At 42.5% G+C, this 27,143-nt stretch overlaps 1 protein-coding gene and 1 pseudogene across 2 annotated transcripts in view; both read right to left on the bottom strand.

The window, feature by feature from the left end:
• Nucleotides 1-22,980, bottom strand: part of gigyf1a (GRB10 interacting GYF protein 1a) — a 27,312-nt gene extending 4,332 nt beyond the window's left edge. The window contains exons 1-21 of one of the 2 annotated variants that reach the window (XM_016677730.1): nt 22,760-22,980; nt 15,457-16,140; nt 15,308-15,371; nt 12,850-12,979; nt 12,632-12,727; nt 12,337-12,454; nt 9,571-9,679; nt 9,106-9,305; nt 7,944-8,173; nt 6,597-6,717; nt 6,300-6,500; nt 5,788-5,960; nt 4,867-5,035; nt 4,564-4,787; nt 3,060-3,160; nt 2,849-2,949; nt 2,695-2,768; nt 2,422-2,562; nt 1,401-1,604; nt 1,094-1,314; nt 849-1,006 (exon numbers count right to left, since the gene is read on the bottom strand). In XM_016677730.1, the coding sequence (XP_016533216.1) occupies nt 849-1,006; nt 1,094-1,314; nt 1,401-1,604; nt 2,422-2,562; nt 2,695-2,768; nt 2,849-2,949; nt 3,060-3,160; nt 4,564-4,787; nt 4,867-5,035; nt 5,788-5,960; nt 6,300-6,500; nt 6,597-6,717; nt 7,944-8,173; nt 9,106-9,305; nt 9,571-9,679; nt 12,337-12,454; nt 12,632-12,727; nt 12,850-12,979; nt 15,308-15,342 (2,806 nt within the window). In that variant the 5' untranslated portion in view covers nt 15,343-15,371; nt 15,457-16,140; nt 22,760-22,980. The remainder of the gene's footprint in view (nt 1-848; nt 1,007-1,093; nt 1,315-1,400; nt 1,605-2,421; nt 2,563-2,694; nt 2,769-2,848; nt 2,950-3,059; nt 3,161-4,563; nt 4,788-4,866; nt 5,036-5,787; nt 5,961-6,299; nt 6,501-6,596; nt 6,718-7,943; nt 8,174-9,105; nt 9,306-9,570; nt 9,680-12,336; nt 12,455-12,631; nt 12,728-12,849; nt 12,980-15,307; nt 15,372-15,456; nt 16,141-22,759) is intronic. The other variant, XM_007564590.2, reaches the window with a different exon arrangement.
• On the bottom strand, nt 22,890-27,143 carry LOC103146595 (perforin-1-like; annotated as a pseudogene).

Raw genomic sequence — 27,143 nt, 5'->3', positions numbered from 1 at the left:
TGTTTTCGTCTTTGACATTCATAGCCATCGACTCTGACGGTATAAATCAGAGTGGAGTGGCGGACCGTTACGCCTCCAAGCTACAGATGTCTTGATTTCCTGCTGCCTGAACAAACCACCAGATAAATCTCCTGTTTACTAATGAAATCAGAGTTTGACACTTTGCCATCACGACTTTCCTACAGGTGGTCTGCTATCCACTAATGTCTCAGTTATGTAGTGCTGAATTGATTAATTGTGGTTAATCAATTACTGAAATGATTGTCTACTAATTTGGTAGTTGATTAATTGTTAAGTGGAGTGTACAGATTCAATAAAAAGCCCATTTGTTGATTAAAAAAAACATATTCGGCGCAGTAATTAAGCAAATCTGTACAAAAAATATATATAAATTTTGCCCCCAAGATAAAAACCTTTATCTGTTTTAGCCCAAACTGACAAAAATGACAGTGATGGTTTCAAAAAAAGAAAGAAATTGGATTATGTGTTTATTTGCATCTTTTAATCTATTTCTGATTGTCAGAATAATCGAAGAATTAATCGATTACTAAAATAGACGTTAGTTGCAGCCCTATCCATATGTAAAGTTATCACTTTTCTGTCTTCAGCTCAGTTTCTTTCAAACTGTTAAACGTTGACGTCATTCATGTTCGGCAGACGACTCTACATCCACAAAATGTCAGAGCCGGGCTACGAAAATAACCCGAAACGTGAGATTGCAGGGCTGCAATCAATAGCAGCAACGGTGCAGATGATAGTGACGAGTCTTCAATGCGCTGAACTAAATTTAGGTTGAACTCTCCCCGCCTCTTGGCAAAGCTTAATAGGTAAAATGGTGGCGTTCCTACCATCCAGAGAGGAAGAGGAGTTGTTGGCAGAGGTGTTGAGAGCGTGCAGCATCTGTTCACACCAGGTGGTGAAGCCGTCCTGAGGCTTCATGCCCTGCAGCAGCTTCAGCAGCTTCTCCTCGTCCTCCGTTCTCTTGCGGCGCATCATGTACTGATCGCTACGAGAGAAAACCAAAGGATCTGTGATGAAGAAGTGGGTGAGTGGGTTTCATCTGGTGCCGAGTGGACCGTTTAGCGTGGCGTACGTCAGAGAGGGGCTGCTGCGGCTGTTCTTCAGGCCCAGGTTGTTGTTGGTGTTCCCCCGCAGGCCGGCCTGGTTCTTCACCGCCTCGTCCCACATCCCCATGCTGCTGGAGGAGCCGCCGCTTCCTCCCTTGCCCTCCAGACCGCCGGGACCGCCCCACATGCCCACGCCGTCGGCCCACTGCCCGCCCATGGAGGAGCTCCCCATGGACAGCCCAGGATGCTGCGAGGCGAATATTAAACAAGATGCGTCGGTGTGTGTTCTGTTTCCAACAACGTCCCACATTCGTGCCAAAAGCAGGAACTCACTCTCTGCTGCTGCGCTCGCTGCTGCTGCTGCTTTAAGATGCGCTCGGCCTCCTGCATCTCCAGCATGGTCAGAGACTTCCCCGCCTTAGAGAGGCCAGAAGAGGGCGAACTGCTCCACCCTGAGCCCCCCACTGCAGGTCCCTGCTGCTGGGACGACTGCTGCTGCTGCAGCAGCTTCATGAGCAGTTCCTGCTGCTGACGCTGCTGCCAGCAGAAAACACACAAAACATGTTTTACCGTTTAAAAACAGCCGAAATTATATTTTACTATATAATGTTTTTAAACTGAGAAATACGGTTTAATTTACTCAGTGTTACTGCAAGATACATTCAAGACTTTTAAAGATTAACTAAATTTATAACCGAAATAAATGATAAGCTCTAGCAAGTTAATCTGTGATTTTTAATAAAAAGTTACAGCTGAGGAATGCCTCAATGTTAAAGGAATTAAATTTAATTAATTAAAGTAGGAATTGGGTCCCATTTGAAGCCACAGGATTGATTTTGTGTGACCCACTGAAAACAAAAATTAAATAAATTAGGACAAAACTACAAGTTTTAAATTCAAATCTACCAACAAAAATGTGAGATGCAACATAAAGTGATCATCCTTTCTGTTGTCATAGTAACTGGTCATTGATTTGTACTCTAAAGAGCAGCCTGGTGCACCCAAATCTGCTTTTAAGCAGATTTTTAATTGCCGTCTTAACACAACCAGCGTTTACAAATCAAGACGGACCTAAATCGTGTTTTTATTGCTGATAAACTACATAAAATTTTTCAATTTTCTTCAATCGAGTCCAAAATAATAAGCAAACTGGTTGCCTTTCATTTAACAAGAAAAAAAACATTTCAAGTTTTGGATTTAAAATCCCGTTCCTATAAAAAAAACAAAAAAAAAACAATCCGATTACTTTGTTTCATTAAAATAGTCTTTGCTTAGTTTGTTGTTGAGTTACATGTGATCAGACTGTATTTCGCCACCTTTGTGATTTCTGATCGTTAAAGCTGCTCCTCCTCACCTGCTTGCGTCTGTAGAGCTCCTCCTCCTCCCTCCGTTTCTGCTCCTCCTGCTGCTGCCTCCTCTTCTCCTCCCTCCTCTTGCGCTGCTCCTCCTCCTCGCGCTTCGCCCTGAGTTCGGCGTCTCGCCTCTCCTGGAGCTGACGGGCAGACGTCGAAATAAAGAGAAACGTTTTAACACGCGTGAACGCAAACTGCGGCTGGGCGATACGACGGCAGCCACACTCTGTACGTCAACACCGACACAGTCACAGCACGGTTTGAGTGGAGCTGACCTTCTGAAGCTGTTCAAGAGTTGGACCCTGAGTATTAGGATTCATTGTTAAGTCCCAAAGACTGGCTTCACCGCCTGAGTGGGAATAAAAACGATTAGTTTCCATTTCATCAGATGTTTTGTTTGCATTGTGAAGCGAACGGTCCCGACTGTACCTGACGACTGTGAAGCTGAGGTATGCATGTCCCACAAGGGCCCTGTATCTGGCACCGACATCGACCGGTTCATCGAAGGCATCATACCCTGCTCACTGCACCTGCAACACACATACAGGTCCACATGGCTCAGGAGACGGCAGCTAAGTCACTAAACATTCAATTCAGTCAATAAAACTTGATTTATTCCAAAGGGAAACTGAGAGGGAACCTGTTAATGAGCTGGAATAGCTGCTGCTGCTGGAGCTGCTGATAGAGAGCTGCCGTCGCCAGCTCCTGCTGCTTCTTTAGCCGCTCCTGGTCCAGGTTCCCCTGAAAGAGCCAACATGGAAACTCGGCTGTCATGACGACGCATCTTCAGCTTCATCACACAAAAAACATGAAATAAATATCACCATAAAAGATCCTTCAGTTTAACACTAGAGTAGGGCTGGGAGATTTCTTTTTTTCTTCACTTTCTTCTCTAAAACAGGAAATTTTATATTTTCAAAATGTGGCTTTTATTCAAGTCATCCCTTCTGGGAGTTGAATGGCAGCGTTTTAGGGCCCAACCATGAGAATTTTTGTTTAATTACCAGAATATAGTCACAATATTAGCAGAAAAAAGATGCAATTTGCAAAAAACATCTTGAAAATTTATTGCGATGAGAAAAAAACAACTTCTACACAGTTATTAATCATCTGACTTTTCCAGCTCAGTTTGTGTAGATCTTTCTTCCAAACAGACTCATTTTATGATGACGTGCCCCTCACCCCTCTCATCATGAGATTGGTCAAGCTGCTCTCAGATAAACCTCTACGGTGCCGTATAACAGCAGGAGCTCCTTGAACCTGGAGACCATCTAAGTGTTGCTCCCCCATCGTAGAACTTATCTTCAGCATCAGAGAACAACCTCCTTTCCTTAACAATAGACAAATGACCAGACCATCTGTGTTGGGCTCCACAGAACAATCAGGGATTCACACCTATTGTCCAATCAAGTCTCCCTTCTCTGACCAGAACCTATGAAAGGAAGCCAGATCCAGACTGACAGACCCCTTGACTCTGTATTTCTGTTCTCACCTTGCGAGGTTTTAATAAATTTATAAGTTCTTCTCATCCAGACTCTTGCTAAAGTAATTTTTTCCACAACACTCATTTCCACAATCAGTTCAAATTACTGCTACTGATAAAACTGAATACAAATACTTAGCTTTACCACTTCAGTCTTAAATTATTGTCAGTAAAACACATACCAAAGTTCACAAGATGCTTAACATTCCTCATTTTAATGGTTTGTACTTTTTTGTTGTGGTGAAGTTTTTGTAAAAGTGAGACTTAATTCTGGTAAAACTACAACATTATCCTGATGAGTAAATAAGAAAATAAAACTTATTGCCTGTATTCTGCAGCAGAGCTGACCTGAATTCAAATTCAAAGTCCAAATAAATAGAAGCTGTAAAATGCGTTTGTTAAACAAGATGGCTGCCCTGAGTGTGCTGTAATCACTCTGAACTTTGGAAACCTAAACAGTGCATTGGTTAGGGAAAAAATATACATTTTCCAAAAGTTTTGTCTTCAAAAACCAAAGTTTCAATGGGTAAAAATCATTTTACAGCCCAGCCGTGCGTCAGGATGACTGACTGCAGTTAAACACGATGCTGGTGAGTAAAACATCCTGCTCCGTTTCTGAGCTGAAGAGGAAAGAAACCCCTCGGTCTGGGGTGAAACCCACCGTCCCAGCGGACCCCCGGCTGGTCTGCGAGCGCTGCGTTGGTGGGAGCTGCCTCACCAGCAGCGGCGGTGGCGAGGGCCCGGGGGCAAAGGGCACGCGGCCCCACATCTTGATGACGTCCCCCAGGGGCTGGAAGCCCTCGTCGCAGCCCCGCTTCACCAGCAGCGTCATGGTGAAGTAGCCGGCCTGGAACCACTCGCACATCTCCACCGTAGTGAACGGCCCTGCAGAGCAGAGGAGACTCGCAGGTTAGGCTGCAGGTCAGGTTAGCCACGTTCACAGGTCGCAGTGACGAAACCGTACCCTGGATCTCTCCCTGCGGGTCTTTGTAGAACCACTTCATGGCGGCTTCGTGAGACAGCGGCAGAGCGGCCGCCGTGTTCCGGCTCTCCTGCTGCTGCTGCAGAGAATGCGTGAAGCATTCCTCCTCCATGGACGTGTCCTGCAGCGACGCCACCATCTTCTCTGCCTCCTGCGCAAAGGTCAGAGCAGGGTCAGCACTTAGCATTCGCTTCCACTGCGCAACCCGAAAACCAACCTGCCAGGCCTGAATATGACATTACTGTGGGATGTAAAGGTGGAAAGACACAAGGAGGGTGCAGGAAAGGAAGTAGGACTCAAGGTAGCAAAGACAAAGCTTGAGTAGGCAAAAAAATAAATAAATGAAGGGACACAAGGACAAAGAGAAAGGAAGGAAGGAATATAAGACCAGGAAGAGGAAAAAAGAAAGAAGGATACAGATCCAGGGTAGACAAAAACGACATGTTGGGACACAAGGACAAAGGAAGAAAAGGACAAAAAATTGAAGAAACACAAAGCCAGGATAAAAGGACACAAAAAAAAGGAATGACTGAAGGAAGTATATGACAGAGGAAGTCAGACAGAAACAATCTTCTATTTCTTTACTTTTCACTTTAAACAGATGAGCTACACATTTCTAGAAGCTTTGAGACAACCGGCCTCTTAAACCAAAACAGCTTCCAAACAGTCTGGGAATGGAGCCGTGTTGTTTTTTCATTTCACTCTTTTTAATCTCGTTCCTGTCGCTGCCGATGTGTCGGGGACTGCGTGTTCCTCCTGACGCTGGAAGCAGCAACACGGAGACCCTCCTGTTTACACAAGCAGCCCGGCGCTGGGCGCCCGCAGCCAAACTGCACACACCAGTCGGGCTGGCTGCGACGTCAACGCTGGAAATACTCAATCTATTTATTTTGGTATCCAAACCTGTTGCAAGTGTTTCAGGCCTTCATCGTCCTCGGGGTCTCCTCCAGAAGGAGGGAGGAGCGGAGCAGCAGAGGAGGAGGGTGGGGGAGGTAGGCTGGAGGAGGAGGTGGAGGCGTTGCCGGCGGCGACGCTGGGGCTGAGCTGGGCCTTGGAGCCCCCCACCGAGGCCAGGTCTGACACAGGGAAAAACAAAAAAACAACAAGCAGTTCAACAATGGCGGCTATTTTTAGCTCGTCTGATGAGGAGCAGCAGAGCCGCCTGCCGGCTCCGGGGCCCGTCCAGCACAAACAGTAAACAGAGTGTTGGATGACCGGGGATAAAAATATACCCAGTCAAAACCAAACTGAATCCTCGACGACCAGAGCCACAAATCAGAACCTGTCCCTCGTTTGGAGACTAAATAAAAACACCTGGTTTCAGATTAAATCCAAGTAGACGTTACTTCAGATTAAACAAACTAAGGATAATTTAAAAAGAACACGTCCAGAAGCTTCTGTCTTTAGAAACCCACCATCAGCAGAGGCGCTGCCGGCCTTGACAGAGTGGCTGTTGTTCATCTGAGAGTTCTCCATCACCTGACCAGCACTTCCTGGTTGGAGCTCCAGTGATGGCGGGGCACAGTGGGCTGGGGGGGAGGAGGAGGAGGAGGAGGAGGAAGGTGGTGCTGGCTTCATCTTTTCTTCCCCTGCAGCAGGAAGGGAGTCTTTACTCTCTAAACGAGCAGAAAAGAGAGTTTGAATGAGGATCGCTGGGTTTTCCTTTTTATTTCTCTCTGGGTTACGAGGCATTCCGTTTTATTTTTGCTCACCCTTGTCTTTATCTCCGTCTCCATTGTTCCTCTCTGCATCAAGGAAGCCGTCGTCCTCATCCTCGTCCTCGATGCCCTTAAAGTCCAAATCTTCCTCCAGGATTGTCTCCTTACCACCCTTCTAACGGAACAAAAGAGAGAAAAAAAAACAAGTAGGTCACAAACTTTAACAACAAACCTCAGGCTCATAGATCTAAATATTAAAGGCCCAATCAGGGTCTTTAAGAAAAACCGCTTTGCAAAATATTCCCACTTCAGTACATTAAAAATGACAGTATAACTGCATTAAAGTACATTAAAATCACTGAACTCACTTAACGGCTTTTAAAATATTACAGTTTTTCTGGACAGCTCCAATAAACTCGTGTCTTGGTTCTGCTGCCTTTATGATTGGTTAAGGCTGGCATGTTTACTCAACTTGTTCATACTAACATATTTGCAGTCTGTGAAAACAGAACTTATAGAAAAAGTTGTTTCAAAAATTCAAAAGGTTCAATTTAACTCAGGGTGCGACAATAAATTGACGCAGATTTTGGGAAATCGGTGATCAACTGATGGCTAAATGTGAAGCCGATCTGATCCGCCTCTGCAAAAGTCAAAATCAGTTACTGTCCTCTTTTGCTCTGCTGCGAGAAAGTTTTACTGACAGTAAACAATAGTCACTCCTCTGTTGCCAACTCGGTAACTTAAAAAAAAAAACGGCATCAACCAAAATCGGAATCGGCAGATCAGAATGTAATTATTGGTGGTCCGTAATTTGAACGTTGTAAAATTTAACAACTCGTGTTTTGGCTGCTCTCTGTCTGGGCACAGCGCACGTCATGTGATACGGGCAGGAGGTCAGCGTTGTAAAAAGTAGGAGAAAACCCAGATTAATTGGATTAATAAAAAAAAATGTGCATAGAATATAGTAGCTTTGCAAGGGAAATAAAAACAGGCTGTGATCTTTTTTAAAACTGAAACTACAGTCACATGATTCACTAGGGGAACATTTGCACAGCAACATCAATCAAAACCTCCTTCTCCCAAAAGATGTATAAGTACTTTAGGATCTGTATTATTACAGATCTGAAGTAGGTTTGTTTTAAATGAAGAGACGATTCTATCTGAAGGTTTGTCCCAGTAGAAAACTCTCTGAATGAATCATGAAATGTCACAAGAAGCTTTTCATTCTCGTTTCATAATTTCATCCCGAGTGGGCGGCATTAAAGCAGCACTGCTGGCCTTTACAAATCACCTTGTAAAGGCCAGCAAAGCATTGATTCAACATCACTGAACAAAAACTTCCAGGTTTGAAAAATTAGAATATTTGGATCAGGAAAGTCTTTTTTTCCCCCCCACACGTACCTTTAAGGGCATGAACGCCCCGGAGGAGTCGAACGTCCCCATCTCTCCGTCCTCCTCATCCGTGCACCACTCCGGCAGGCCGTCCCGGTCGTCCTCCAATCCCTCGCTTCCTGCGCGACGGCGGCCAGCGCCGTGACCCTCCGAGTCCCGGAAGTCGAAATCAAACTTCCTTCGCCGACCTTCACCTGGACCGCTGTGGTCCCGCCAGCCCGCTGAGCGCGGACCACCGTCTGCGAAACCGCAATGTGAAAACCGTACGATCAGTCTGATGCGGTAATGAGAAACGGTAGTTCAGTTCAGAATTTAAATCTGAGACGAGTCTCTGGGATGCATTTAACCTAGAAACGTCTGCAGGTGTCAGTTCTAAAGAAGTGCCACTTCCTGAAAATGCTCAATTTAGCACTTCACACGTTAGCTGCAGAAAAAGCTGACGCCATGGCAACTCTCTACATGATGCAAGTAAACGTCTCTGACTGTCTGTGGCTGGACGAGCAATTTCCTGCTTAAAACTCCCAACTTTTCCAAAATTTAATTTTTTTTTATACATCTTTAAAAATAACTGAACAAAATCTTACATGTTGGCAATACTTGACAAAACTAGATCTGGAAAATACTTTTAAAAAAAAAACAGTCTATATCCATATTTTTCAGCCCTGGTACCAAACTGTTTTGGATGTTCATTCAGACCTGGAAAACACTGATTTTAACGTCCAGACTTGCAGGACTCCTAAATGTAACGGTTTACAACTCGTCCTGTGAAAATCTCTTTACGACCTCTAGGTGTCAGTATAGACTCCTTAATGTGCAGGACTGCCACGCAGCAAAGCAAACAAAACATTCACTGCAGGCACATCAGGTTCACTTATCAGTAAATAAGTGAAGGCACTCACAGCGCAGCGTATGTTTAATCAGCCTGCTGTCATCGGTTCTTCTTAAATAATTTACTAATATTTATGCATTAGGTGACGACTCTAATAAATATGTGTTAAATAAAAGAGTGCTTACACTTTCAAGGCTTTTGTATCAATTAACTGCAGCTGAAATCAGTTTCTGTGGCAACACAATAATCTAAAGTTTTTGGTCAATAAAGCTTCTTTCATTTGCAGTTTCATTTTTTTCCCCCTCCTAATAAAGCGTTGAGGTTTCACTGAATGTCTCCCACCGTCCCTGCGGGGTCCACAGAGCCTCCAGTTGGTTCCCGGCTCGCCCTCGTCCTCCTCCTGCTCCTCGCGGAGGGTGCGCCAGTTGTCGCTGTCAGCCCTTGTGTACTCCTTCCTCGCGGGACCCACGGGACCGCTGCTTTCTTCGAAACTGGGCCGCCCCACCTCCCGCCGCAGCGGCTTCTCGAACCGCCGCTCGCCCCTGAGGAAAGGCGGGAAATGGGGGGGGGAAATTGCACCGGTTACGGAACAAACAGGAGATAAAGGCCACAGCATCGTTCGCTTTTCGTGCCGGAGGAGAAAATTTGGATCAAAGCAGCAACCCGATTCTTTTGTACTCGTGAACGGAGAAAATGTGTAATTTCAGTAAAGGTAGATGGGAAATTATCCCTCTGAATGTGAGATAACCACACAGGACAAGAAAAAAAGCTTTATTTGAACCGTTTCCCGTTTAGTTCTCCTCTTACCGGTCGTCCCAGCTCTGGCTGCGGTGAATCTCTCGGACGTTGCGACCAAATCCCACCTCGGTGTCCTCAATACTTCTTTGGTAGAATCCCCCTTCGCCGCGGCCGCGGCCTGCGTTTCATGACAAACAAGCGGAACGGTTAACGGCCGGACGGAAAAACAACAGAACACATGAAGAACAGCCGGCGCTGGAACGAAACGAAGTGGCTCTGGCTCAGATTAGAGCTCTGGCTGCAAACAAGCTGTTTGGATCAAAAGCTGACAAGCTCGATATTCAGAGCGCCGGGCATTTCGCTGTGGAACGATGCCTTCCTCACAAGGTGGATGAAAATGTGGTTCAGCTCCTCGTGACAACATTGAGATACCACAGAGGGTTTCTGCAGGTTGCAACAACGCCAATTTAAGACACTTTAAGATCTTTAAAGTGTCTTAAATTGGTGGTGTTGCAACCTGCAGAAGACCATCAACAAGGACATTTTATGACCTGTAGAGCAGCAGAAATGTACAAAAGGTAACGGCATATTTTACACAGCCGTAGTGTCAGCCAACCGGCGATAAATTTAAAACTGAATGGAAAAGCTAGCCAGCTATGGAGAGTATAACAGCAGCTGGTTAGCAGTAGCTACCAGCACCTCAAATCACAGGACACAATGGTTTTGTTTGCAGGTGACTCAAGTGTTTGCCTGACGGAAAATTTCCATGAGAAAAAAAAAATACATAAGAGATTAAATAGTCCTGCCACAATAAAATGTAAGACATTTGAGTAAAGTATTTAAATGTAACTTACATTTTGTAAATCAACCCAAGACATTTTAATCTGACAAACTAAGCATCTATTTTTCTTTTTTATCTTAAATAGCTTTTCTTTTTTTTTTTTATTTCTCAGGCTGACAGAAAAAAAAAAAAAAATCAAGAAAAAACATACAGATGACTCATCTCTGTACTTAAAACTCATCTTAAGTACATGTGGGAGTTTATTTGATATTTTTCTGCCCAAAAATGAAGATGACATGGAATTTCTCCCCCCAGTTCCTCAGAACCGTTTAGCCTTTAAGAATGAACTTAGCTTTGTCTGTCGCTGCAAAGCCACAAATATTTCCTTATATAAACAGTGAGACGTTGTTATTTCAAATCCTCGGATCGGTTAAAACAAACTCAGTTCGGTTCGTCTGGTTAGCGTAAATAATTGGCGCTCTGAAAGCAGTTACCACACATTGTTGCTCTTTCCTCTGCCCCCCTCAACAGATTTTAATCCTTTTGGTATGAAATAAACTCTCAAACTGAGCCAAACCAAACATTTGACGTTAGTTTTGGCTTTGAGAAGGCTGTTTGCGGTTTAACCGGCAGCTCGTCTCACACGCCGCTGGAGCGGAGGCCGAGTGTTTACGCTGCATGGAGGAGAAGGTGATTTCCTGGAGCTCAGGGGTTTCAGGCAGGTGTGGCGGGACCAAAGGACGTTTATTTACACACGCAGAGAGGAAGCGTGCAGCTTCAAGATGGCGGATGAAAGAGGAAACAAACACTTGAGGAGCTGCCTTAAATAACTGGTTTACTTTTCTCAAATAATAGCCATTGTAGTTTCAGCCAGGCGTTTCACACTGTTGATGTTGGAAGCTTTGGCTGATTTATCCTGAGTGCTCTGGAGCTAAGCTGCTCCGTTTTTATTCCTAATCTGGTGCAGGGCTTCTGTGCGTTTCAGCGCGGTAACGTTAGAACCAATTTAAGACAATTATTTATACTTAAAACCAACATGCACTACGAAACGATGCCTTTAATAAGCTAATTTAACAATTTTATAAATATATCTAACTTGCTGTGTGGATATTTCTTAACTCTTGCATGTGATTAGTATTTTTATACTGTATGCAGAAAGCTTTATAGTACAGATCAGGTTTTATGTGCACTGGATTTAGTTGTAGACGATGAAACACTGTAGAAATAAAAAAAAAAAACACTTTCAGCAAAAACTGGATCATTGTGAGAAAAGAAGTGACTGCTGGAAGATTTAAGAGGAAAAAAAAATGGACAAATATAAAAAGCATAAACAGCCCTTCATTTTTTCAGTTATCTTCCAACTATAAACAACATATTTTATTGAGATGTGACAGAACCTTTACAGTCACAAGAGCCATAGATAAGACTTGTTTAAAGTTACAAGTTAAGACTTGTAACTTGTCTTAACTTGTAAATAAAATACAAGTTAAAATAAAATACTTTTATTTTTTTAAGTATTTTTATATAAAGTTCTACTTCAGGAAATGTGTTATTTTTAAAGAATCTGCTTTTAGATTTTAAAATACAGAAAAAATAAGCTTTTTCATAAAATATGGATGCCGGTTTTCTTCCACATTTATTTAGTTGAATCAATTTTCTTATCAGTTCTGACCAGCTTCCCACCATGAGTTTGGTGTCCTCACTGAGTTCCTTCATCACTACTGACCTAACGGGCCTCTACGGCCTTCACCAAACAGCTGCGTTTATGCAGAGATTAAATTACACTCAGAGCGAATCAGTTTAACTAATTAAGTCACTTCTGAACCTGGTTTGTCGAACTGGAAAACATTTGCTACTCCTACTTTTCATGTCGGTGCATCATGAAAACTGCCAGTGGGGATAACCCCCACCCAAAGTCCAGCCCCTTTCAATGTGACAAAACCTGGAAACCTTCTGGACGTCAGCAAGTTCAGACCCAGTTTGGGTAAAGTACGGAAAGCTGCGAGGCCTAAAAGGTCTCGGCTTGAAGAGTCGGGCTTTAGGTGTGACCTCACCTCGCCCACCTCGAGCGGCCCCTCGTCCACGGACGACTCCCGCGGGTGCCGGCCCTCCCGCTCCCTTTCCCATGAGCCTCAGCACCGCCGCGCTGTTCACAGACATGGAGAAGTTCCTCTGCAGACAGAGCGGAAGGAGGAAGGCAGAAGAATGTCAGAAATGTGAGCTCTCTCTTTAGATTAGTGGCTCTAGTGGATAAAACAAGGTTTGGAACGTGCCAACATTAGATTATCAGTGAGAGAGAGTGTGTGTGTGTGTGTGTGTGTGTGTAGATGTGTGTGTGAGGAGGCAGACCTGCTCCTCCTCGGTGAGAGGCACCAGTGCCAGGGGCTGCATGGGCTCATCTTGCAAAATAGCAGCAAACTCCTTATCCTGCATGTCCTCTGGGACCTGCAGAGACACAAAAACAGAAATAGAAACGGCCTTTCTACGCTGCGGAGCCGTTTGTAGGTCTCTGGGTTTCTTGTACAGTTTTTCAAAGGAAACGCAGAGCTGATGTGCAACGTCCTGACCTTGTTGTCTTTGATATAAAGTGCTAACATCTCCTCTCGGCCGTAGCGATACTCGGCCAGCTTGTACTTTGGCATGGCGGGGGAAGGAGGGGGAGACGTCACACTCCCCCCACTGGACAGTGCACGAAGCCTGGAGGAAGACAAACACACACACACACACACACCCGATCATGTTTCTCATGAAAATGTGAGACAAAGCTATAAAACAAGTTGTATTCCTCTATCGTTTATTTTAGCCTTTATTATCCCATCCATCCATCCTGCGCTAATTTGTCGGGTTCTAGCGACAGGCTCGGCTCCGCTCCGATGACATAGCGGCTTTCCGAGCCGAAGATTTCATTTTAATAAGCCATTACAAGTGGGCCGCTTTCCAAGGGCTCAACAATGGCTCCATTCACAGCCGGCACAGAGGCTGGCATTGATTAGCAGGCTCATATCAGAACCAGATGCGGCTCAGAGGTGGAGAGGAATGGAAAAGGTAAAGAGAGCTTCAGGAGAGGCTGGACGGAGGCGACCGGCATCATGAGGGGAGAGGCGGCATTCCTACACATTACTGGGAAAATCCAGATTTATCTGCAGCTGTTCAGGTTTATTACGAGGAACGAGGGGAGGAGGCAACGAGAGGAGGAAGAAAAGGAAGGACGAAGGGCAGCAGGAGAAAGGAGGAGGAAGGACAAAATGAAGGACTGACACAAAAAGGTGGAGGGAAGAGACAGATGGAAGGAAGGAAATCTAGAAAGGGAAAACAGTAGAGAAAGGATCAAAGAAGGAAGAAAGAGAAGTGAAAGAAGGAAAGAAAGAAGGGAGAAAACAAAAATGAAAGGAAAGAAAGGATGGAAGGAAGGCAGAAGGAGATGGAAGGAAAGAAGAAAGGAAATGAAATGCACAAACAGAAAGAATAGAAAATATAAAGAAAAGAAAAGAAGAGCCAGAAGGTACCGATATCTTACTCTACTCTTCTACTTGGAAGTAAACTAAATTCCAGACTTTTCCAGGCTGCATGGGAATCCTGGAGCGGTTCCAAACCCGTCCAGGTGACTTCAGGCTCTCCACTTGTGTTTACTCTAATGAAAGGGAAACGACTGGAACGCTTTCCACACATTTTAATCTAAACATCATCTTCTGCGTAATAGTTGCTCCGGCAGACCTTCAATCCTGGCAGGCGGATCGTTTTCACTTTGAGTTCAGCCGCAGTGACCGACATGTCGCCCGGCCCGCTGCCAGGCAGCACAGCCTCAAACGATGCGAATAGTTCTGGAAAGCCGACGGGCATAAAAAGCCTTGTAAACATTCGGGTCGGGCAGCTGTTAGCGGCGAGCGCCGCGCGCTGATCCGGCTCCGACGCCGGATTAAAACGAGGAGAGCTGCTGCAGATGTGCGAGGAGGGGAATATCCTGCGAGGCTGGCGGAGAGTCAGGAACGCACACAGACGTCCCAGAGCGACGGAGACGGAGGGATAACCCCCACCCAAGCCCCAACCGGCCCACTCAGAACGGCTGCACACCCAGCCAGAGGGGCTGGAAGAGCAGCGGCACAAAGACCTACCTCCGTTTTAACTTAAACACGCAACACTTTAACTAAAAACTGACCCGTTTACTGCTGCAGAAAAAGGTTTCTACACATTTTAGTTTGTCGTCTAAAATGATTCTGTTGAACTACGTTTCAAAGCCAATGTCTGATTTTCATTGATTCATTTTCAATAAATTTCTATTTATTTTGTCAGTTTCAAGTTAATTCAGGGACCATTCTGGGTTTTTCATTCATTAAAGAGGGTAAAAACAACTATGTTCATGTAAATATGGAGTCAGGAAAAAAAACAAGATAGGAGGAGTAAGAGAGGGGAGGAAAGGAAGAAATGATGAAAGGGTGGAAGGAGGAAACAAGGGAGGAAGGGAAGGAGAATGCAAGAAAGGACACAGGATGAGGAAGGAAGGACAAGAGAGAGGGATGCAGGAAAAAAAGAGCAGTATGGATGGATGAAGCCAGGATAGACAAAAGAAGAAGAAAATGAAGGAAGTTTTTTTTTACATTACTTTACATATCATAAATAGCTAAAGTTATTTTAAGGAAATGTTTTTCCTTTTTCAATGTTTTGGCTTAGTGATTTTCATAACAAAATGCTATTTTTTACATATTTAAATGTTTATGAGGGGTAGCTTAGTGCACGTTCATGTGTGCATGAATATAAACCTAATGCTTCTGCCTCAACCTTTCCAGTCAAGAAGTTTAAGCTGTTGTGCTTTGAAATGTTGATAAATTGAGTAAAAACATTTTTTAAAAATCAAGTCTTGAAGTAAACTCGCTCTCTGGATGTTCTGTTGGTGTCAAGCAAAAATATTTCACTTCAAAAGCTAAAAAAAAAGAAGAAGAAAAAAAGGACAAACGTACAATAACGATGTGAGAACATGGATGGCTGTACACAGAACTGGAGCACGTTCGTGTAAGAACCAGTAGTTACCATTCTGGGCCGAAGTTTAGAGTCTCAGCAGTCATATTCCTCACGTCCACACAGAACTGAGTATCTGAGGAGGAAAAAAAATATACATTTTAACATATCTACAACAAATAAAAACAGTAAAATGATGAGAGTCGTTTCAGTTTCCTTACCCTGTCCAAATAATCGGAGCAGGCTGGACTGGGCTGGACCAGGCTAGAGCTGGCTGGATTTAGTTAGGCTTAGGTGGCTAGAAGGCTGAGTGGTGCTTAAGCTGTGGTCACAGAACAACTCCCCAAACACACAAAGACCAAGATAATAGCTGCCAGTTTCAGGTGCTTGAGGAATACCAGGTTATCAGGTCCTAACTAAGGAAGGAAGGGCTTTTGAGGATTGTTTGGAGAATGGAAGCTCCTGCTACTCACAGCTGAAAACAGTTGTAAAACATAAAAAAAATAATAAAAAAAAACAAATTAAAAAAAACAAAAAGAACCTCGGAAATCGACAATGGAACAAAAATAAAACTCTTGAAGATATAATAATGTTCCCGTTCTTACGTTTTTACAGCAGTTGTATCTCACATTAATGTTAAAAATATGAACCGGTTCATCAAAAAAACAAAGAAAAGGAAATGCAAGGTGGAGAAAAAAAAAAAAAAAGAGGAAAGAAAAAAACAAACAGCCGAAAAACAACACAAGCGGCTGCTGGAACAGCTGCCAAAAGCAGGCACGACTCGCGCTCCTCGTCGGCCTTCTCTCCTCCTCTGCGCCTCCTCTCCTCTCGCTCCAGCTGAAATGTGGACTGACGGAGACCTTCGAGGTAGCTCCTTAATTTCCTGTCCTCCTCCCTTTGCACGCCTGGAAAGAAAAAAAAAAAAGCAAGAGATTCAGAGACGGGATCGGAGAAATTTAAAAAGAAATCCCAGGACATAAAACGCACACTTGGACGTATTTACACCAGATGAGACGAAAACTGCTATTTTTAGTTTCTTCCTAGGCAAAAAGGCCTCGACATGCTATCATTACCGGCGCGGCCGGGACGCTCAGAAGCGCCGACGTAGCGCGATCCATCAGCGACGGCGAGCTGAGCAGAGAGGAAGGCACCGTGGCATTTCTCCACAGAACAAATTAAAAACCGCATTTGTCAACCGCTCGGTCAAAGCGCCGCGTTTTCTCACGTTCAAAGGGAGATTTTCCATCCCGAAATGCAGACGGCCTATTTCGGTAGCGCCGTGAGCCAGCTGCTGCTTAAGCCAGGCAGCTGGCTGGGGGGGATAATTCCTGAGAAATGTCATGGAAACAAAAACAACATCCAGGCAACTTATTGTCAACAAGTCATGCCACTGGGTCCGAGCATCACATCCTCATGTTTAAGCCATTTGGTTCTTCTACTTTCCTTCATCTTGAATCCAGTTTACACTCGGGATGACGGCGGTAGCTTAGCAGAGAAACAAACAAAACACATATTTGGACTTTCAGCTGGACTCCAGGTTGACTTTTCAGTCCACCAATTTTACTGGCTTGTAAGAAAGGAAGCGCGGACGCGTCTCGGTAGTTTCCGTTGCCGGGTGCGATGCCTGCGCTTGCGGCTTTTTAACGCTTCAGCGCCCAACTTTCCAACGTAGGTAGGACTTTATTAGCACCTTTTTTTGTTTGTTTTTAAATTGAAACACTAAAACCCAGTGATTGTGGTCAGGATGACGGATTTACTGCATCACACACACCAACACACTTCCTTATTTGATGGTGCCACTTTAAAAATGTGCTATCTGATCTACAATTCAATAACAGTGATTCCGGATAACCTTTCTTTGCTTACAAAGCTCAGAAAAATGTGTGCCATTTCCTGAAGGAGTGGTCAGCAACTCTTATGGTACAAAGAGACGATGGAAGTAGGGAAAACATTGAACTTATGACAAAACAAAAAAAAAATAAATAAAAAAAACTTTTTTGGATTCACTTGAATTGGTGTGTCTGTCGTCTTTAATACCAGAAAATAAAATCTGACGATCAATGAAGACCAAATTAAACAACCAAGTAAGATATACATATCCGTGCACAGAAAGCAGCAACAGAAACTTAAAGACTGCAAATACGATCAGTGATGTGAACACTTAAGAGTTTGTTGGGAGCAGTGAAGGAAGGATCTGTGCCAACGCTCCTTTCTGCACCGAGGATGCAGCAGGAGCTCTCCAGGTCTGCAACAGCGAATGAATAGTTTGTGATTTTGCCTCTTCTGCATTTCGTTCTGTTGCAATTTTGGTTATTTCAACTATGAATCATTCATATGTTAAGTATCGACAGAGCCACGCTGTGATCAGGAAACTAATATGAAACGTGCTTGTATGTCAGAGTTAAACACTTTTAAAATGTTCTAAATTAGAATGCAAGCGTTTAATGATATGAAATAGAGACAAAATGGTGGTAAATGAGGAGAAAAATAGTCAGGAAATTATTAAAAAAAAAGTACTGATTGAGATTTTACTGATTTACAGTTTTTCTTTAAGGTTTTTTGTGATTCAGACTTTTTCTAAAAGCTGCGACATCTCAATTCGTTGGTGCAAAAAAAACATTTTTGATTCACTTAAACATAACCAACATAAAACCATAACAAAATTAAATAAATTGGGCACCACGTCTCTTGATAGAGCTGGTGGTTTTGTACCAAACGGATAAGAAATTGCAAGATTTTCCCGATTTATGCATCAAACGCAAAGAGAGAACACTGAGGCTTTTCATCAGTTTTGATTCATTTCATGGTGGGTTTTTTTTTTTTTCACTGCAGATTTGACCTGCTGCTCATCACTTCAGCTCATGAAGGAAACAGAAGTAGCTTCTTCACCCCCGATTGGTGGATCACCATCTTTAAATCCAAAATCTAGTGTTTTAAATACAAAATACACACCTTGTGACAGCAGTTTGGGGTTTGGGTGGTAGTGCACAGCAACCCATATTTAAGTAACACTAAAAAAAAAAATTATGAACAACCCACATGTGTTATCTGGGTTAGTAACTGAAAGCTGACCTTCTGCAACCCTGAGAAAACAGCACCATCATTCCATCAATAATCAATAAAAATAAAAAAAATCAGTTTTACAACTATTAGCGCTGCTCACAACTAAACAATAACGTGGCGTCAACTTACATAAAGCCAGAAACATTTAAAGTTTCCCTTCTGAAGAGATGTAAAATAAAGCCAAAACAGAAGAATCAGGTAAAAAGCTGCTGTGACTAATGCTGGTAGTATTCTGTGCCTTTTCTCCCCCCCCCCCCCATCTACTGCTGTTTTTGTCTTGTGCAATGTGAGGCGCCTTGTAGGAATAGTTGGGTAACACTTATTTCAGGAAGTTCAGAAAAATATGATTGCAGAAGTGGGTTAAGCAAACCTTGTAAGTCATAAAGAACTAATTTGGTGAACCTAAACACATCTGAGTCTGTGTTTGATGGAAAATGTTGATACGGACGGCCACAGATTACATTACAGCAGATGTCTGAACTCAAAAAAACATTAACTTGGAAAGTGGCTGAAAGGGGAAGTTATGGGATGTGTGTTTGTGCCACATACCCCCAAGAAAAGTACAAGTAGAAGTTTCCAGAGAGCAAATAAAAGTTTTGCCTAAAGCAATAACTATAAACAAAGACTGGATCAATAAGTGCCAGAGAAAATGTATGTTTCTACTGTGACTAGTAATGCCACCAATGGGCAAGATGTATGGCTTCATTAAAAACAGGCTGGAGCTTAAAGACGGTGAAAACCAATTTTCAAAATCAAACCAATGCAGCAAAATGCACTTTTATTTTCTTGAGAAGCTGACCAACCAGGTACTTTAATACATCAATAAAACTGTCAGTGATCAAAACAGATCAATGCTCCCTTGATCTGCCCTGACTGATCATTAGCAGGTCAAATACAGGCGACAAATATCAGACTCTCACATTTGATTTGGCACAAATTAGGGAATCTTGTGATTCAAACCTGCAGTGTAGTTTTTTTTTTATTTTCTAGTGAATGTTTACTAGATCTCAAAGTTTAAAACATGTGGGTTTTAAACTTAAACCTTAAAACGAAGATGGAAATCAGTCCAAACCTAAATCGGCGGCTCAGACCACAAAGACATGAAATAGGCCATTATCTAGTATAATTCTAATCTGTGCATATCTATCACTCACTGTGTGCATAATTATTAGACAAGTCTTACTTTTGAGGATTATTTTTTATTAATCCCCAACTACAGTGCTCTCGGTTAATCGTACATATTAATAAACCTCAGGCACGAAAGTTTTGGAAAGTAAAAGTGAGGCTTTGTGTCTAAGGAGAATACGCACAATTATTAAGCAACTATTAATGTGAAGAAGTATTACGCAACTAGATGAAAAACACACTTTCCCATCTAAAAAAAAAAAAAATCTGCCCACAAGTTTTCAATCGAGTTCAGATCAGGCGTGGAAGAGGGACATGTTTTAAGTTTCTCATCTTTAATGCAAAGACTACTTTGTACTTTGATGCATGTGATGGAATGTCGTCGTGGATAAAAATCATTGTTTTATTGAAAAATCCAGACTTCTTCCTGTTCCACTGCTTGAAGAAAGCGACTTCTAAAATCTGGCAGCATGTCTGGAAGTTAATATCAACCTCAGAACCACCAGATATTGATTTTGTGGAGAATTCCCTCGATGTTTTACTTCTCATTCCAAATAAGTCCATTCTGCTGACCACATTGTGCTGCTGCATGTGAGACTACCTGACTTCAGTCGCATCGTTGACCTGATCCGAAAGAAAAGATTAAAAAATGATGCAAGGTTGGCAATGTTTTTTTTTTAATTATTATTAATTTTGCAATTCAACAGCCTGAACTGTATCAATATAAGGATATCTTAGCTGGCTGAAAGAATCGCATAACTTTATTCCCAAGTGTCTGATTAAAAAACCTCTTAGCTCTGGATCAGTTTGCTCCTTTCCAATTCAAACAATCTCTGCTTTCATTTGTCCCCATTAAGTATTTAAAAAAGAATGTATGAAACTATTAGCTGTTTTTTCTTAATGTTGTTGCTCTCCACTGCTAGTAGGTATTTTGGATGAATTTAGGACATAAATGATCATAAAAATAGAGATAAAATCTCACCTTTGACCGTAGCATTTAAATACCCAGTTGTACTAGTTGGCTCAATAAAAATATGATGGCCTATCATCACCACTCTTCAAATTTTAAATATTGTTGAGCAACTTTAAGACATAACCAAATTCCATAACAGCACAATAAAGATAAACTGCAGAAAAAAGTAACTTGTCAACAGCGGAACAAAACGTTCTGGACCCGAGGAAGTCGGACGCTAAACAAAAAAACAAAACAAAACGTAAAAGCACAAAATCACCTTTCACTAAATGCATGGAAATTTGAAACAGTGTGTAATAGTTGACTCTAAACTCAGAGGTAACGGGTGGGATTTATGCTGGGTCCAAGTTGCAGGTTGAAAAACCGGTGGGATTTGCTTGTTGTTGCAGTGCCAACTACCAGGGTTTCCCCCAAGAGTATTATAAACATGGCGGCTCGCCAGGCTTCACCTGTCCCCCCTGCAAGGTTAACCATTGTTTATTTACTTTAAATAGTTTTTTGATGCACCAGTAACGGTGACAGCAAAGACGGGTTAAGAGCATTTCCATAGTCTCACTGCTTTGCTCAGCTCACCCGCGACCAACGCAAACCTCTAAAAGCACAACTACAAAGCCGAGTTACAGACACACTTTCAGAGGTTTGTGTATCTATCTTTGTGAACAAAGAATAGTGTGTGGCGAGTGCGTTTACGTTTCACATACGATAGCTCAAAACGTGTTCCGGCACACGTTTGTGTCTGCGCTGCAACTTGACAGAGTTTGTGTAGATGAAGGACACCAACAGTAAATCACAGACAGGTCTTTTTCATTCAGAGTATTCCTTGAAAATACCGCAGAAGCCAATCAAAAGCAGCAGAGCCAAACATCACTAAACAAAACAGGAGAATTTAGGAAAACACAGGAAAACTTAATGAAATAAACACTTGAATTTTGTTCACAATATGTATTTACGCTATATATTTTGGCCATTTCAAGCGTTTAACAGTTACCACCAGGCGGAACAATATGGGTCGGTGCAATTCAGAACACAATTTTTTCAGTTTTCGCTATAAATCTGAGCCATACCCCACCATTCCTTCATAGGACAATAGGACAACGGTAGGGTTAGGCTGGAGATACTGGTACCACACTGCAGTCCATTGCCTGCGACACACACAAGAGCATCACATTTGTCATCACACTAGCATGATGCAACATTAGGTGGGTTTAATCCCACCTGCCCATTGACAGTCCATCTGGCGGTCTCTCCTGAATACACTGGATGATAAAATAACAGTGAACTGAACCGCTTGGAAAAGAGGCATTGGAGATCTCCAACCTGAGGGACATTCTTGTTGTGTTTTCAATTAGAAACTCACAAAACTTACTTTTATGTACAAAAAAAGCCACTGCCAATCAAAAACAGTTCCAAAAATTGTTCACAAATTGAACAGATTGCATTGATATAAAAAAAAGTGTTAAACTTTGTTTTAACTTTGTTTCTGTGCCATTTAAATGAAGCAGCTACCATTGCTCTTTTAAGTGGTACCGTTCATTTAAATGTTGAATAACTTCATTATCATACGAGGCCTTAGTAACACTATTTTTAAACATTGTCATTTCTTTTATTACCATATAAAACTAAGCAAAAAGGTATAAAAAATTATATTTGTGACTACAGTGAGGTTAGCTCGTATCTACAACGATAAAGTTTTTTTAAATAATAAAGCTAAAGCAAGGTCACTGAGCCAGAGGCGTTACTGGTAGAATATGATTTGAATGTCTACTATATACTCTGATAACTGACTGTATAAATCTTAGCAACAAATATTATTCAATGAAAACGACTTAAAAACAAAACAGTGCCGTAAAACGCGTCCCAACGACGGCTAGCGTTGAAATAACTCATGTTGACATTAGCTACCGAGCTAAGTTAACGTTTACATTCAACCTATAATAAGCTAATTACGGTGGATTCAAACAAAGCGAAAGTAAAATTAATGGTTTCGAGCACTAAATGTCAGAAAATATCCAATTTCGGCTGCACACCAGATTCAACTGGCTACCTAAACTAGCTAAGGTATGCGGAGGATCGTAAAGGCCTTGGCGTGTCGGTTCAAATGACACCAGATATGATGGCGGAGGGGGCGGACTGTTGGGAATCTGACTCCCGGGCCTGCTCCGCCGAGCTGCCGAAACACCACCTTCCGCTGGCATGTCGCTGTTAATTTTTGCAGTAATGCATTGCGAACCAAAAATAAGCCATGCTACAATTTAAAAGCTTTAAAAACGGCGTAGTGAAAATGCAGGCCTCATGGCAGAGGCACAGAGCAGAGGGGTTAGCTCCTGTTAGCAGCAAAGAGGAACGAACAAGCGGCTGCTTACCTTCAGACTGCTGCTCTGCACGGCGCTTCTACGGCCAATATATCGTATGCATTGGTCTTTTTAAACACTGTAAACGTATTCATTCGATAGAATAGTACTCTGAGAAAAAAAATCGTGCTCCGTGTTTTTATTTATTAATCTGTTGTTGGGTTTTTTCCTTTCCCTCTCCTCCAACGGTCGCTCAGTGTGTGTGTCTGCTGGCTCCGAGTCGCTGCTGCTGCTGCTGCTTTTCTCTTGTTGTTTGTGTTTCAGAAAACATGGCCGTCCTTGTGACACCACGTGACTGCACATTGACAAGCGGAGAGCCAATGTCGGCGCAGCGCAAACACACCCCTGTTTACCAGCCTGGCCACTAACTGCTGTGGACGTCTCTAAACGGCTTTCTTTTTTTTATTTTCTAACGGGATTCGATTAATTAGCCAGTAAAGCTTACAGAGAGTCCAGTTTGTGCGGGTTGCACATGAAAACAAGGCGATGAACGTCCGGTTCGCGAGGTAGAAACGTGTTTCAGCACCAGAGGAAAACAAAGATGTTCCCTTAAAGATAAGGCTAAATTATTATATCATAATAATGACTTACAGGGATACTTGTAGGAATATTTTGGCAATTAGTACCATTGTAAGTTAGAGTGACTCCATGTGTGTAGAGTGAACACTAGAGGGCGCCATTAAACGTTTAAGAGGAACATAAATAGATCGTAAACCATCGACACGCAGGTGCGTCCCAATAAATTACTCGAGTAATTCCCAAAGTTGTGGTCGGGACCCCATATGTAAGTCTTCTTCAGGAATTTGCATTTGCAGATTCCTGTTGTTTGCACACACAGAAGAATTAGGTCGACACATGCACATTTTGTAATTTCTTTGGATTTAAGCATCCCGTTTTCAGTAACTCCCCATTATTTTTCTTGTATTGTAAATCATCTTTACAGAATATTTGTTTTATTTTCAGTTTTTTATATTTTTAATAATGTGCAAATCTACATGCTTCAACTTGAGGTTATGTCTGTTCCATTCTAAATTTACCTAAATACAAGAAAACTAACATCCGGAAATGGTTTAAAATGGTACAGAACATGTTTGTCTATGATTCAGTATGAATCAGAGATTCAGGGACAACCTTGAAACTGTTTACTGAGACAAACTCACAGAACTCCTCTGACAAAGTTTTATTAGAGCAATTTATTTAAATGAAGCTGAACAGAACAGTTTGATACATGCATAACAACTTAAGAGGACAACTTTATAAAGAAAAAAATGCTAATCATGTCATTCATTCCTTAAAAAACTGAAACATTTTAGTCTTGAAGAAGTTTCTAGTTAAAGCTCTTTCAGCCCTGTGTTTAAATTGCTTACAACACGATGCACATTTTCCTGGACAATGCAAAGAGAAAAAGAGAAAATGTCATAAATGTTTCAACAAATCAGTTTGGGTCTAAAGTCATTCAGCCATTCTGGTCTTGCATGTTATTTATCTCATCTGCTGGAAATGTCAACATGAAAATCAAATCAAAAGCTCCATTTTACTGATTTCTGCACAGTTTTACTCTTCATCTAGGCTGTAACTCTGATCAGAAACACTTTGATGTTCTTGCTTTATAGTACATCTTTCATATGTTAAGATCACTGGTGGCACACAGCTTCTAATCTCCTTTTTCTGTGCGAACTACTATTGACTTCTGGTGACCACTCAGTAGAGTTTGCCTCAATCGCCATGATGTTTTTAACATTGTTTTAAAGTATTAAATTATCTTTATTCTCTTTGCCCGACTAATCTTGACTACTGCTAAATAAGGTCACCAAGGTTTACCTACTGATTATTACCTTCTAGCATAAACACATGTCTAAAATGTTCAACTACCCCTGTAGACACAGAGTTTTATTCCCAGTTAAAAACACTTTTACGTCTTTATGCCGTATTTTAATTGACTTGTTGACTGGATCTCTCTTCCTCTGTGGTTCATGAAGAATCACTTCCATTCATTCCTTACAGGTGACTGTGCTCAGAACATGCTGTTCCTCTCAGCCCTGGGGTGCACCCAGCTGCAAAGGAGAAGTAAAAGTTACCATGATTCATCTCGCACACGGACGTAACGGACCCCGCCTGGATTGTGGTGCCGCAGGACCCCAGGAGGTCGTTCTGTCGGTCCGACCAGTGATCGTCCCAAACCTCAAACTTTCTGCATCAGCTCCACTGTTCCCGAGTGGAACTCCTCGTTCCACTGTGGGCTGTCGTCATTGGAGACGACCGAGGTCTGGGACATCTGGTTTCCCAGGAAAACTTTCACAAAGGTGTCAGTTTTTGTGAACACGTCTCCCCGCAGGCCGCTGGCAGACTTGACCGTGACGGTGAGGTGGGCCGGGCTTCGCTGCAGTGATGCGACTGCTGGGGCGACATGCACACAGATAGTGGGATCTGGGTGTTAGAGTAGAGTTTCTTCACAGTGTTTTGTCTGATGTAGTGCTCGCTCGCCTCTTTTAGTCCAGTTTTCTTTGCCGGATCAGTGACCAGTTGGTAGAGAAGTACCAGGCTGTAGTTGATAATACCTGGTTTCAGTTTCAAGCCTTTCTTCCACTTTTCAAAGCCGGTGAAAGAGAAGAGAGGGTCAGTTTTATTACCTGTGCTGCCCCCCACCTCTTGAGTGACTCTCTGGTTGAACGTCCTTCTGAAACTTTTCAGGTTTGGGTTCTTTTTGGCAGCCGTGTGGCAGTAAGTCGCTTGGGCTTTTATTTCAGGGCAGCCGCCTCGACGTTCAGACAGTTTCTCTCCTCCATTTCAGTAAAACCCTCTAATGTTGCTTTGCAGATTTGCACAGAACTGATGCTTGCCACTTTGCCTCCCAGAACAACTTTGTGCATGTGTGTGCCAAATGAAGCCAGAAACCTCATGTAGCTCATCTCACAGGGATGTTAGGCTCATAACCGACCGGACAGACTTTGGGTTGAGTGGAGGGTTTTTTCTCACATTGAAACTGAAGTGCAAGGAAAACAGTTTATTAGATAAATCATTAAATGTGCTATATAATGTATGTTATGTTAAGATGTTGGCTAGTTTTACACTGTGAATAAATTTTAAATCTTTCTTAAACCATGTAAACTCAAGATATATTGTGCAAAAAACAGCTGAACATAGAACATTTAGTTTTGGATTATTGTAACCCTAAAGTTTAACCCTGTTGCAGTACAACTTAAAGTTGAAAAGGCATTTATACATACTTTAAACCTACATTAAAAGATATTTCAAGCAATTTTCAAATCTGCTGCTTGTTTTTCACAGCAGTTTAGTTTAGTTTAAATTCGCCTTGGGTCCCTGACAAACCTCAACACCCTAAATCAGTGATTATTTATTTTTCTTCAGTTGGACATTGAGCAAGCCATGCAACCATGTTTTGAATGAGTCATTTAAAAAACTTTAGCCTGTTGTTGTTTGGAGTATCTTTAGGTCTGTAAGCGTTTCAATAGAAAATATCGAACAGATGTAGACCCGAAACAATTCATTGGATGAAAAACAGATTTAAAAGTCAAAAGAAATGTATTATCAGGTAAAATCACCAGTTGAGTAAGTTACACAATTGATTTAATCTAGTTTGACTTTAATTTCACAAACCAAGGTAACAATATATATATAGTGTCAAAGTCAGATAAGACATTCCAGTTACTACTCAGTACTAAAGCGTATTATATTTACTGAGGTTTTTTTTTTAGGTTTTGTGGATTTTCGTTTCTCGCCTGTATTAGGATCTCCATAGTTCTTGCTTAATAAACCTGAACTTATCCTGGTTGGACTGACCTCTGATGGCAGCTTCAGACTGCGTCCCTCCCGTTCTCAGCGTGACGTCGTTCAGGTCTGAGCCCTGCTTCCAGCTGGGCGCCACATCAGCAAGGTCTTCCAGGATGAAGGCACTGCTGGATTCATGGAGGCTTTCAGATAACGTGACAACTCCAGATTTCCACAGCTGCTGGGAGCCTCTGCAGATTCCCCCCTCATGAGGGTGATTTTGCACAGAGTGCAGGAGCTGTTTGACCTCTGCCAGGTGTTCACGTCGATGACATACGCCGTCTTACTCTGCAGGGTGGCCACATCGAAGCCATGTCCTGCTAGCATGGTCACAGGGGCTGTTTGTGCAGCTTTGCACTGGTCAGCTTGGACTGGGGTGATCAGCTGAGTGGGAGGCAGGCAGCAAGCAGCTGAGACTGAGAGGCTGGAGATAAAGGAAGCAGAAGATTAGATTAAATATTTGAACTAATGTGAGAATTATGCAGATTTATCAAGTCGAATTAAAGATAGGATTCAGTCTTGCCTTATTATTATCCTTTTTTATTTATTTTTTTTGTTGAATCTTATGGCAGTTTTGGTGCTTATTTTGGTCATTTTTCATCTCCAA

Source organism: Poecilia formosa, unplaced genomic scaffold (genome assembly GCF_000485575.1).
Source record: "Poecilia formosa unplaced genomic scaffold, Poecilia_formosa-5.1.2 Scaffold162, whole genome shotgun sequence".
NCBI lineage: Eukaryota > Metazoa > Chordata > Actinopteri > Cyprinodontiformes > Poeciliidae > Poecilia > Poecilia formosa.
Note: the sequence above shows the minus strand (reverse complement) of the source record. Positions and strands in the feature narration are given on the sequence as shown.